The sequence below is a fragment of the Macrobrachium rosenbergii genome, chromosome 13 (assembly GCF_040412425.1).
Source record: "Macrobrachium rosenbergii isolate ZJJX-2024 chromosome 13, ASM4041242v1, whole genome shotgun sequence".
NCBI lineage: Eukaryota > Metazoa > Arthropoda > Malacostraca > Decapoda > Palaemonidae > Macrobrachium > Macrobrachium rosenbergii.
The window spans coordinates 33,956,413-33,970,096 of NC_089753.1; the positions used below are offsets into that span (position 1 = coordinate 33,956,413).

Genomic DNA, 13,684 nt, shown 5'->3' on the forward strand with positions numbered 1-13,684 from the left:
GGGTCTGTTCAGAAGTATACCTTTGCCTTTGCAGTCACGTAGGCTGTCGGAACTGAGGGTCTGTTCTTCAAATCTTCAGTAATATGCTTAAATACAGTACTTTAGTCCAGAGACATCTGCATTATGATTAGAATCTTACGTGCTTGGCTTAAATACAGTACTGTAGTACAGGGACCTTATATGCTTGTATACTTAGCTTAAATACAGTATTCTAGTCCATAAGATTGTACCTGCTGAAGTAGAATCTCATATACTTAGCTTAAATAATGAATTTAGTAGTCTATAGACATCTGTCCTGTGATTGGAATCTTAATTGTTAAGCTTAAATGCAATATATACCGTGTTCTATAGGTTTTTACCATTTAATTTAGGTTTCAAGTGCTAAGCTTATTTTTAGTGCCATAATCTATGGACTTCTACCTTGTGAGTTTCATAAAAAAAATTTAGCTGGCTTTTGCATCTGACTGCATTTTCCTTTGAATTATTGATAGATAACTGACAATACTGTAATTTCTAATGAGGTTTTACTTGTACATTTTGTATTTTAAGCCTTTTCCTAAAATATGTAATATTTCATCGTTGCTATTTAATTTAAAGTATAGTATGATAGAAGTAACAGGCTGATAAGAAATTTAATTAATTTGCTTATTATGTTATTCATCAAAATCATCTGATTATAAAGCTGATATTTTTACATAGTGGGATTTCCTTATTGTTGTAATGCTCCTGAATTCACTCACAAACAATTTAGAACATTTTGTCAGGAGTACTGGCTATTTACTGTTTACATATTGGCCCAGTTAATCTTGAAATTCTTATCTCAGTTCTTTATTTTCTCCTGTGAATAGAAATGTTTTATCACCTTCACAAGCAATTATTCAATCCATAATTTTACCTTACGTTATGGTAAATTCATAAATCGTTGTGTCAACCTTTCCTTTGTCTTTCAGTTCTCATGTCTGTTCATTGGTTAAGGCGTTCACTAGGCTTCTTTGCTAGTTCTGTGTTAAGGACCTTTATCGAAGGTCCTCCGTCTTTTTTGTTCATTCCTTGATTAACTCCTTCTTTTACTTCTTCTGTAGTTGAGCCGCCTGGTTGTCTTATTTGTTTATTGGTTAATCTGTTATATCCATCGTTGAGACTGGTCAATTATCTCATCAACTTTGGCCACGCCATCCAGTCATCCCATTTATGAACTGTTTAAACCACTCCCGCCGCCTATTTACAGAGGTCCTCGTACGCATCGAATGCCAAACTGGATAAGGCTGGCATTCCTCAAATATCTTCCCATCATGCTATTCATGAAGAGGCCCAGGAAGACCCGGCTACACTGGATGAACGAGCGCCCTGGTGAGTTCTCTTTGGTCCGCCTCAGTTAAACCAGTACATAAAGCGCTAAATCTAAACTCATTGCTAACTTGCCCTAAAAATGCTTTCAGAATTCTCTCACTTACAACCCTGAAGAGTCTTGTTCATGTCACAGTAGTCTTCACCTGCAGCTTTGAGAATCTCCTTCTTTGTATTTGTGTGTGTACCCCCTGAGACCTCCTTTCATTCTGTCTCCAGTAAATGTCGTAAACACTGCTTATTGGTGCACTAACACATCTTCCTAAATGCTTTTCTACTTAAAAAGAAATCTAAAGGCCCGATATAGGAGTAGGCCTTGTCGTAACTTTTGAGTCTTGGTTCCCGCAAGGGGTTAACGTAACCACGCAGCCTCATCAGGGCAGTTCTTGTAGGTCTATTGTAAGAAATAATGACTGTATTGCAATACTGAGTGAGGATAGCATTTTGCTTTGGTTGTTTGGCGTTGCAGCAGCTGGAGATCCACAGGTCCCTACCACATTGCCAAACACTCTTCATCTCCCTATCACAGCTGGCGTCACCCACCACCACTTCGGATCGCCGGAAATGGAAAAGAACACCAGCAAGATAGAACAAATGGAACTCTCAAATCTTCATCATCCTAACTGTAAAATCAACAGAGAGGTATGGACAGTTCGTCTTAACCAAAATGACTCATGCAGTCAAGGCGTCGTCACTGTAACCTAAAAATAAGGCTTACATGCATTTGAGCAACCAGAGTAGTATTCCATCATGGCAAGGTGGTGTATCTCACTTGTCTAAACGTCTGCGCTTCAGAAGAAGAGTTGCTTTGAAGACTTGCATTGCACAGAATTGGTTGCCAGATAAATTCATTGCAGCGTTCCTCACACTATCTGTTTGTTCATTTCTGTTTTGAAAAAAAAAGCCGATCCCCTGGAATGTCAGGGCTTAGTGTTTACGTGATGTCGCCTTGACATTTTCTCACTTTAACTACTTGATGCATAGGCTTTCTAAGCATATAAATGACTAATAAATGACAAACATCTTGCAATAGATACCTCGTCTTATATCTGTGTATACCACATGGCACATTTCCTATATATTTGGTGCTATTATACTGAAAAAATATGATGTATATACTCTAACGTGCTAGACATAGGATACTTCTCCATCTCATCATTGATAATTCTGTCGTGATGATCCTGAGTAATGTCTGTTTTCACAACCAAATAGTCTCCACTTCTGCAGATGCCGCGTCGCGAATCCGAGAGTTCGGACTCCCTCTTCATGACGCCAGAGGCCTTCAAGGCAACGGAGGCCGTCGAGTTCATCGCTGAGCACCTCCGCAATGAAGATGAGTACATTCAGGTGAGATTCAGTCGTAGGGTGTAGGAGATATTGAGTGCATTCAGGTTACATTTCAGTCTAGGATGTAGGAGACACTGGGTACATTCAGGTGAGATTCAGTCGTAGGATGTAGGAGATATTGAGTACATTCAGGTTAGATTCAGTCTAGGATGTAGGAGACACTGGGTACATTCAGGTGAGATTCAGTCGTAGGATGTAGGAGATATTGAGTACATTCAGGTTAGATTCAGTCTAGGATGTAGGAAACACTGGGTACATTCAGGTGGGATTCAGTCGTAGGATATAAGAGATATTGAGTACATTCAGGTGAGATTCAGTCGTAGGATGTAGGAGATATTGAGTGCATTCAGGTGAGATTCAGTCGTAGGATGTAGGAGACACTGGGTACATTCAGGTGAGATTCAGTCGTAGGATGTAGGAGATATTGAGTACATTCAGGTTAGATTCAGTCTAGGATGTAGGAGACACCGGGGTACATTCAGGTGAGATTCAGTCGTAGGATGTAAGAGATATTGAGTACATTCAGGTGAGATTCAGTCGTAGGATGTAAGAGATATTGAGTACATTCAGGTGAGATTCAGTCGTAGGATGTAAGAGATATTGAGTGCATTCAGGTTAGATTCAGTCTAGGATGTAGGAGACACTGGGTACATTCAGGTGAGATTCAGTCGTAGGATGTAAGAGATATTGAGTACATTCAGGTGAGATTCAGTCGTAGGATGTAGGAGATATTGAGTGCATTCAGGTGAGATTCAGTCGTAGAATGTAGGAGATATTGAGTACATTCAGGTTAGATTCAGTCTAGGATGTAGGAGACACTGGGTACATTCAGGTGAGATTCAGTCGTAGGATGTAAGAGATATTGAGTACATTCAGGTGAGATTCAGTCGTAGGATGTAGGAGATATTGAGTGCATTCAGGTGAGATTCAGTCGTAGGATGTAGGAGATATTGAGTGCATTCAGGTTAGATTCAGTCTAGGATGTAGGAGACACTGGGTACATTCAGGTGAGATTCAGTCGTAGAATGTAAGAGATATTGAGTACATTCAGGTGAGATTCAGTCGTAGGATGTAGGAGATATTGAGTGCATTCAGGTGAGATTCAGTCGTAGGATGTAGGAGACACTGGGTACATTCAGGTGGGATTCAGTCGTAGGATGTAGGAGATATTGAGTGCATTCAGGTGAGATTCAGTCGTAGGATGTAGGAGATATTGAGTACATTCAGGTGAGATTCAGTCGTAGGATGTAGGAGATATTGAGTGCATTCAGGTGAGATTCAGTCGTAGGATGTAGGAGACACTGAGTACATTCAGGTGAGATTCAGTCGTAGAATGTAGGAAACACTGAGTACATTCAGGTGAGGTTCAATCGTAGGATGTAGGAGACACTGGGTACATTCAGGTGAGATTCAGTCGTAGGACGTAGGAGACGCTGAATACATTCAGGTGAGATTCAGTCATAGGATGTAGGAGACACTGAGTACATTCAGGTGAGATTCAGTCATAGGATGTAGGAGATACTGCCTGTGCAATATTCGTGAGATTCATTGTCAAAAGCAAGACCGAGAGAGACAAAAGGCCTACCCAATTGGGTGTAGTCGCCTCCAACCTCGGGTACCTAGGCGATGACTATCTTAGAGGTACCCACTCATTCCGGCAATTCGCCTGCTGACGCAATAAGGAGGTAGACAAGGCTCCGCCTACATGGAGGATTTGGGGGGAAGTGAACACACCTCTGTTTCTCTTGGCTTTGATCAAAAGATTAGCATAGACAGGCATAAGGAGATTCTGTTGATTAAGTATTTTTTTTCCTTCTTTACAGTAGCCTTAAAGGTAAAGGATTTCGTTGACTGTCAGACTTACAATTCTATGACCATTAAGCAGGACTGTACTATATAGTCTGTCCATACAGTGTTGAAGTGAAACAAGATGAGGAACAAAATATAACCCGAACTAAAATTGCATAAAATATATTTCTTCCGCAACATCAACTTCATTCTTTAATCATCTCCATTTGCATCACTGTATCCACCAAAAAATTCACCTCTTGTCTTTCTCTTTCTGTTTTCAGATCCGCGAAGACTGGAAGTACGTAGCCATGGTTATTGATCGTTTGCAATTGTATATTTTCTTTCTTATCACCACCGCTGGCACTATCGGTATCCTGATGGATGCTCCACACATATTTGAATACGTCGACCAAGATAAGATTATTGACACCTATAGAGGGAAGTGAAGGGCGAGAGGCTGTTATAATGTTGGCAGTTATGTGTATAATGTAAAATGGGAGAGAAAAAGAAGCAAGTGTTTTTACATGCTAAGATAAAAGATAAACCGTTAAGATAAAAGAAGTAAAAACGTTTCCAATCGCTACAACAGTATCCTGCAAGTCATCTTCTTTCTTTCCAGTCTTCTTCACGGCCATATTTTTTCCCCCCTTGAATTTTCACTGTCTCCGTTTTGCTTCTCCAACCATGAGACAGATCTGGAAAGAACGTCTTCTTAAGTGAAGAACGGAGGATTGGGCTTGTGATAACCTTTCGGGAGAAGGATACTGACACAGCACTATAGTATTTAAAAAAAAAAAAGACTAAAGTAAAAGTTCAAAGTACTCCTAATATGGTGCCAATGATATATATATACATACATATATATATATATATAGTGCTTTTGGTTGTGTTATTCAGTATTAGAGGTCATTGCATTGGAGTGCACATGCTGGACTATATACGTCAAGGTGCCGACCATTCTTGCGTGGCAGTATCCAGAATCAGGGATCTGCCAGCTGTTCTGGTCCACCCTTTGAGTTATAGTGTCGTACCCAAACTCTTGATCGTGGTGAAGATGATCGACTGGAAATGCTCACACAAACTCTGGAGGGAAATAAATAAAGAAGCAGACCACTTTGCGGATGTTTTGCTCCATCTGAGGAAACATCTGATCTGTGGCGCCAGTCCCTCGACAACACGGTAAACATTTCAAAGCCAAAAAAAAAAAAAAGAGAGAAAAGTGGTAAGATGATTTTTATCGCCACTGGAATGTTTCTTTTGTTTTCGATTCGTTGCACAGAAACCTCTTGTTTTCTCATCAAAGTTCTGTATATCTGGCATCGTGCTCAAGAGAGAAAGGAAGGAAATAAGCGACACTGACTACACTGGAACTCCTGAATGAATGATTGTAACCCTGCGTCTTGTGAGTGCTCACCTTTGGAAAATAACCATAGAGGCGTCTGAATGATGAGATACATAACATTATTATAAACCTGTACACCATAGGTGTTTCCTGAGAGAGTGTGTGTGAGTGCGTGTTTGTGGTTCGATACCTGAGCACGGGGCAGAAAATGAAAATTTCAGTCAGTAAAGGACGTTGGACTTACGAGTTCACGGGAATTCGTTGGAAAGTGGCGAGAGGTCCTGCTTGCAGCCTTCGGAGACGCCACGCAGCGAGGAGAAAGAGAGAGATCACCGCGTGCGGAGGAGTTGAACAGTCAGAAGGAGGGATAGATGATATTTGTAGTTTTCCTAGGTGCGAACTTAGTGAAATGTTTCATATGTTTACATATATAAATAGGTATTAAGTAAATTTGTATGTAAATTTTGGAGGAAAAAAAATGAGAGAGAGAGGTTTGAGATTCATGCTCAAAAAAATGTTATTAGTAATGCACTTAAGACTGTCTTTTGAAAAAAGAAAAAAAAAAAAGTCGGGCCTCGGTGACCATGTTGATGTCTCACCTGGGTTCCACAGTGAGGTTCTGACACTCACCCGCCTTCGGTGGGGTGAGTTCTTCAGGCCTTTGAATTTTCCATCATTTGAAAGGGCAATAGGTGGTTTTTTTTCCCCCTTTTTTTATCTAAACAAATCTATTGCTCACACTTAAGAGGTGCATTTGATTTTGTCTGAAAATTATCATTATTATGATTATTGTTATTACAGTATAATTATAATTGCTGATAATAATGAAAATGATAACTGTTTCATTATCATTGTCATTATTATTGATGTTGTTACTAGAATTATGATTATTATTTATATTATTATCATCATTATCATTATTATTATTATCAATAATAGTATGTTTCCTAGCATTACCTGCTCCCCGGGAGCTAGCTTCACGCTTCAATCTGTATTCCCAGTGGAATTATGACAAATATTTTTAGAAAAAAAAAGAGACAATACTAAGCATTGTATCATTGCAATGGTATCTTTAAAAAATGTGTCAGATTTAAGTTCAATAGACTTTTAATCCAGTTGTATTTTCAGAACTCATATACATATACAAATATATAAATATATATATACATACAGTGTGACATTTTTGTAAGGCTTTATTTGTACAGTCACTCACAGAAGTCGGGGTCGCACCACCGTCACCTCCACTGCAGAGTATGGCTCTCTGAGTAGTGGCTTGAGTAACCTGGCACGTAATGTTAAATTGCTTAGGTCATTGCTTAGAATTATGAATGTCGGATCCCTCTGACCATTGCTTGGGCAGCCACCTTCTGCAGTGGACGCGGCACTGATGTGGACCTGACTCTTAGGAGTGATTGTACTTCAGTTACTTGCTTCTGTTTTTTTTTAACTAAGATAACGCCTTGTGGAAGTTTCACGGCTAGTTTTAAATGGTACTAAACAGGTTACGGGTACTGGTTTTTCCTAACAATGCCATGGTACCTTTAACTGCTAAGAAACACAAGCGCTTCTTTTTTTCAGTGTCCGTGTCATTTCAGCTGTAGGAAAATGACTTTACACAGTTTGATTTAGTTGTAGTGTTTATTTCAGAAGAGTTTTGTGGTTCTTATTTATTTTTTTTTTTTAGAATGCCAGGATGCATTGTCTTGTCTTTGGATAGAATTCACGTGACCTTTCAATTGTCTTATCATCCTTGGATATAGAACTCACGTGACTTCCTGAATTAGTAAACACAACACCTAACAGCTGTAATAATGACATTTATAATCTTTGAACTTCAAGGTGAGTGAACAGAGAAAAATATCAGCCAGGTGTACCATACTAGTAGTAAAAATCAAAATGAAATCCTTCTTGTTATTATCGAGAGTGAAGAAATCATTTCCATACCTGTTTGCCATTTTGGTTTGTTGTGAGACTCTCAGAGTCATACCAATAATTGAGCTGGTGTACTTCTGTGTAAGCTCCTTCTTCGTTGTGTGTGTCGTTTCTTTGTTTGATTGTGATAAGAAGAACGTTCTTTGCCGAGGAAAAAGGCAGGTCTCGCATTACGGTCTCAACTGTACGAATTGGATGTGTTATTATAGCCAATCATTTTGGAAATGCCTGTTGTAGTAGGTCGGCGGAGGGACCCCTTTGCCACCTAGATTTTTACTCTGTTTATGCAATGTGAGGTTTCATGTAGAAAAAAAAATAATATGGAAAGCTATAAGTCACTGTGTATATTAGATATATATGTATATATATAGATAGATATCCACATTTATGTATAGATATACATATATGCATATATATGTAAATTATGGTATGTAACCACAAGACTCACCACCACCACCACCTTGATTAAATACTGTCACAGTTACCTTGAATATGGATATAGTCGATTACTTCCCAGTTTTTATTAACTACTGTTCCAGTTCACCCGAGATATCTTGCGGAGTTTCTAGTGCGCAAGTATGTGATTTCCAGAACGCCACTATTTTGATACTGTAGATGAGTGAAATGAATATTGCTTACTAGGCTAAAGGAAAATACACGAAGAAAACAAAAAATAACGTTATATAGAAGTTAATAAAGTTATAAGAATTAAAAAGGGATGTCCCGTAAAAAAAGGAAGAACGAAAATCTTAAAAAAAAAAAAAATAATCATAATAATGAAGTTCTCCTAAAGCCAAATATATTTATTGTGTCAGTTATTTTCAACTGTTTTCTTTCTTGAATTGATTTTCTTTTTTGTAAATAGAAAGCTGATTCTAACTTGAGAATTTTGTCAATTTGCCCCCCCCCCCCCCACTTGCAATTCAGAACTGAATCTGTGTGTGTATGTATACACTGGCTGGAAGACGCCGCAGATATCTTGACACAGAAAAAAAAACTCCTGGCAATATAATCTTCACCTTCGTTACCATACAATATGTCTAGCTTGCTCGTGGAAGGATTATTTCAAAAAAATAAATTTAAAACAATACGACGATTTTGCCAGGATATCACTTAGTATTTTGATTGCATTCCAAATTGAAAGTCTGAAAAAAAAAAAAAAAAAAGATGTTTGCCAAGCTAGAGTTAGTTTTCTATGACTGTAATTTACATACTTCACGCCACGTACGCTGTAAATGCTAAAAAGCTTTATAATTTAGGAATAGATTTGTTATCTAGTGTATTCGTTTGTTAGGACTACCTATCTGGAAAAACTAACTTTAGATAATGTAGAGGATTGACTAATATCAGTTTGGGCTATGTTTAGTTCCCATACATGTATCATTTTTCTTACAAGGAGGACGCTCAGAGTTGAGTTTTCTTTTCAGCTGCTTACTTCGTTCTTTGAAAATCATGCAGATTATTTCGTTCGGCATTGAATCGACAGTACTGAACTTTTTCAACACACCATTCCTCTCCTTACTTTGCAAACAAGCTATACCGATTCTCCTGAATTCGTTCTCATTGAACCATTATGACTGCTCTGTCCTGACATCCACATAGCATCTTCCAGGGTTCTTGTCGTAAGGGTTTCATCCACCTGGGGGTGATTCTACACAGAACTGAACCTCTTGTCTATATAGTAGATTTTTATCGATAGATATGTTGTTCCTGTAAGAGACACAATGCTGGTTTTTAAGGCAGAAATTTTGATATAACACAGATAAAAAAAAAAGTATCAATTTTGTGTGGTACGACACTTTTTTGGAGAACCAATTGATTCTTCAACATCAGCGTTGCAATTTTGAAGCTGGTCATTTAATAGCAGCAGATATCAGGCACTGTATTATGATGTATAGGTATAATTACCTGTTTACTTTTTTGTAACTGCTGTTTGGAGAAACATGGTCAGCTCTGATAAAAAAAAATGAATGTTAAGATAATGAATTTGTGTTGTGGAGTTCAGTTACGCATTGACGACATAAATCTTTTGGATACAGGTATCACATAACCACACAATGATATATTGTTATTGACAAGACATGGAAGGTCTATTGTGTGACAGTTTGTCATATGCAGACGTGGCTCTGTGTAATCACTGAATTAATACGTACACCAATGCGTGAGTCCACATATCTGCCGCAACAACACGAAGAAGAAGAGTGACGTATGGTAAAACATATACAGCCGACAGATACTACTTACTTTCAATGGAATAAAATTCTTCTTGCCTCTGATACTTGTTGGCAGATACGCTCCTGTTCTTTTGTAGGCCAAGAAACGGGCGTTTGTTTGTTGTATATGTTTCCGTAGGTCACATGAAATTCAGGTTATGTCTGAAACATTTACAGAATATTGTCTCATATTTGTTTGCGTTTGTTTCGTTACAAGCTTCGTGTCACTTTCATTTACATTTTCTATGCATTTACCCCCGTCAAGGATTATAGTGTTTTACAAACATCGCGTCTCCTCTCGCTTCTCTGCCTGTAAACGTAAGAGACCTTGATATAAATTTGTTTTGATTTGCTTTAGAGATGTTTGTGTTTCGTACAGGACTCCATTACACGCAATATTGGTGAGGTGACAATCATACTCATTATATTCTCAAGTCGTTGTAGTATTCATTTGGAAGGAGATCTGTGTCTTTCATCAACCACGCAGCCATTTGTCAATTTGATCATTTCCTTTTTAATGCTGTTTTAAGTTTGTCGTTTGTGTTGGTCCAGCTTGCTAAAGCCACCACCGGAATTTTGTTCAGTGTTGAGTGAAAATTCTTTTCAGCACCCAGTTATCATGTCTCCTATACATATATGTTAATGCTAAAATACTTGCTATGTCTCAAATATAACTCTGGGTTTTTTTTTACGTTACTCACAGTCGTGCTCTGCTGTTTTGAAGTCTCTGTGAGGTCATATTTATGTTCGACACGTTTTTACACACCGTCCCTTTTGACTTTACTCTGAAAAGGTTAGCAGCATTCACCAGTGCTGCAATTCTCACCTGACAACACTTCTCAAAAGTCTTCTCCATCCTTAATGATACAGTAATCTTAAGTTTTCTTTTCCATGCCAAAGATAAACTCTCTCAAAGAAATATGTCTCCCAGACCGAATGACAGGCGATAAGCAATCGTTTCTGCAGTTGACTTTCTCTGTCAGATGAAACGTAAACAAATCAGTAATGTCCATAAAGTGTCAGAAGATGTGAACATCCTATCTCCTGCTTGCAATCTCCCTGCTTTGCAATGGCGGTCTTGCTTCCTTGGTTGCATGACTCGAAATTCTCTCCCCATCCGTTAAGCTGTCGAGTCTTTTCTCATTGTAACTTTGACATTCTTTGACATCCCTTCGATTATTTCTTATGTTGAACTTTTACTTGTTACAAATTTCTTTACAAGATTTATAAACTTACTACATTAACAGTATTCGCTGAACCTCTTCTTCAGTATCACAGTCACGATCAGTTATTTGTTTGAACAATTTTTTTTTCTTTCATGATTCATTTATTTTAAATATGTTGGGACCATCAGAAACTTTCTACCAGGTGAGTAGGTTATACTAAATCTCCAGCTTTTTCAGGACTGTAATAGCTCTGTGTCTTGAAATGAGGCAAGGGATTCCTTTCTCATAAAATATTAACTATTGAAGAATGATTTTTGAGTTATTTCACTAAAAGGATCCAGTTTTAAAATTCTGAAAGATGATGATGTCCTTGAAAGTCAGCCATTGACAGATCTATTATGGAGATTCAGTTAATTGTGATCAGATATTTTACACAACTTACGAGAACATGTACATCGTAGTCTCACGTCCAGAAAAAATCTCGCCAGCAGTCATTTACGGTCAGTAGAGAACGAAGTGAACTATAACTTCTTGCATGAATGTCTATAGGAAAGGATTTCAGAAGGTAGACTAAAATAGAAAGCCAGACAATTAAGACATTAGGTTACCTTTATCTGCGTATCTTAGCTCTTTCTTTCTCTGTATAATGAGAGCAGACAGGACAGCTTATCACTTGAGTGCCCCAATTTATATCAGGTCCACCGCTTTGCTCCCAGTAATACATTCTTCCAATTGGCAAAATAACAAGGAATCATCAAGTGGTTAAAGTACTTTTGAGTTCAGCGTTATTTCAGCTTCTACCCTCGCCATCACCACACGCAAATTTTGTAAATTTCCAGGGTAACATTGTTTTCCAGCCATGATAAACCAAGACTCCTTAGACCCATGAACAAACAGTTCAAACACTCCAGCCTTTTCCCGTGAGACAATTTCTCTGACTCTAAACTATTCACCTGTGCACCTTACCTTCTTTTCACATCGGAACCCTATGCAGTTCGCTCATACACCCCATCTTCTTTTCACGTCGGAATGAGTCTCCATCATACAAATGCAGATTTTCCACTCAAGAGTATTACATCCTCACACCGGCATAAGACCTCTTCATAGGGCTTTCCAGTACTTGCGCAGGTATCATATTCCCTTTGTTGAAGCTTTATGGACACAATTGACAGCCTCTGGTGCCACACTGTTGAGTTTCTTTGCAACACAGAGCTACAAAAAATGGAGAGTCGAAGCAGTAAACAGTGAACAGAATTGCAGTTTTCAGCATTTTCATCCATGAAGGATAATCTTGATTTTGTTTGAGTGAACTCATTATTAATTTAACTTGTTTCTTACTGTAGAGCGCATGAAAATAGTGGGCTTTGATATATACTAATATGATATCATAAAGAAATGAAAAAAAATATGGCTATCTCTGTACATCAAGTAAGCTACGTGATGGAACCTCAGTGCTCAAATATTTCCTATTTCTCCCAAGCCAGTGGTCCCGATGCACAGGTTTAAATGGAGTATATACGTGCTTCCTGGACCCGTAGCAGCAAGTGTGCCGGGTTCCCACAGTCGACCACACGGGCAATCCAAAAGTTGTGAGGGGACCACCTGAATGTAGCAATTGGGTGCAGACCCGGCAACTTGCTCCGTGTCAGAAGACTGGACTGAGGGAACCCGGTTTCTTCATTCATCGGCCACTTTCCCGACTGGTGACAGTGCTCCAAGGAAAGTGGCTGTTGCAAAGTAGCTGAAACCCAGCCTTCCTACCTTGACTGTAAGGCACATCCCCAAACCTTACAGTACGGGCAGGATTTTAAAAAATCACTCCGGCTTGTGCGACCGTCACGGGGCATACTTGGCGCTCCCGCTATAGGCACCATCTAGGGGCGTAGGAGATCAAGAATTTTGTATAGCGTAAAATAACTACGTTGTTTTAAGCAATAAAAGCTGTTTAAGAGAAACTTTCTTTCATTTTCCACTCCCAGGTATTCAGACTAAAGGATTATCCCTGCCTGCATAATGAGAGTAATAAAATGAGCAGAATAATAAAATTAGCAAAACAAAAATCAGTTTTAGATGAAACGAAAATAAAAGCACAAAATATCAATGAATAAATCTGTATATCACTGAATGAAGGACACACTGCTTGTACTGACATGAAATCTGAGACTAGAAATTTCTTCCAACAAAGTAACGCAAGGAAAATATATTTTTTGCACATAAAATATGTCCTAAATCGAAACCAGACAGGTGTTCTGTGTGAAATGACTCAACGTCTGTTTGAAAACGTAAAAGATATGCATTAAACAGGTAAAATAAAGTAAATAGTGCAGTTATCCTATAACCAGCAAAATGATTTTATATAGACTTCAATATATTATGAAGACACATATAAAATTCAAAGGGAATGTAAAGGGTAAACTTAGTAATCAGCAAAGATCACAAAAAGCAACAGATGAATTGGTAAAACCAGACTGAATAGTAATGTTCATAAAGGTACTAAAGAACTTGTAAGCCGGAGGAAGTTGATCTTTGTGTGTATGCTTGTGCGT

General features: G+C 38.4%; 1 protein-coding gene across 1 annotated transcript in view; it reads left to right on the plus strand.

Annotated features, from left to right (window-relative positions):
- LOC136845134 (acetylcholine receptor subunit beta-like 1) overlaps positions 1-13,093 on the plus strand; it is a 263,925-nt gene extending 250,832 nt beyond the window's left edge. Inside the window, 4 exon segments of the mRNA XM_067115057.1 lie at positions 1,229-1,350; positions 1,877-1,989; positions 2,575-2,694; positions 4,767-13,093. Of these exon segments, the coding sequence (XP_066971158.1) occupies positions 1,229-1,350; positions 1,877-1,989; positions 2,575-2,694; positions 4,767-4,931 (520 nt within the window). The 3' untranslated portion in view covers positions 4,932-13,093.
- Positions 13,094-13,684: the final 591 nt, after the last annotated feature.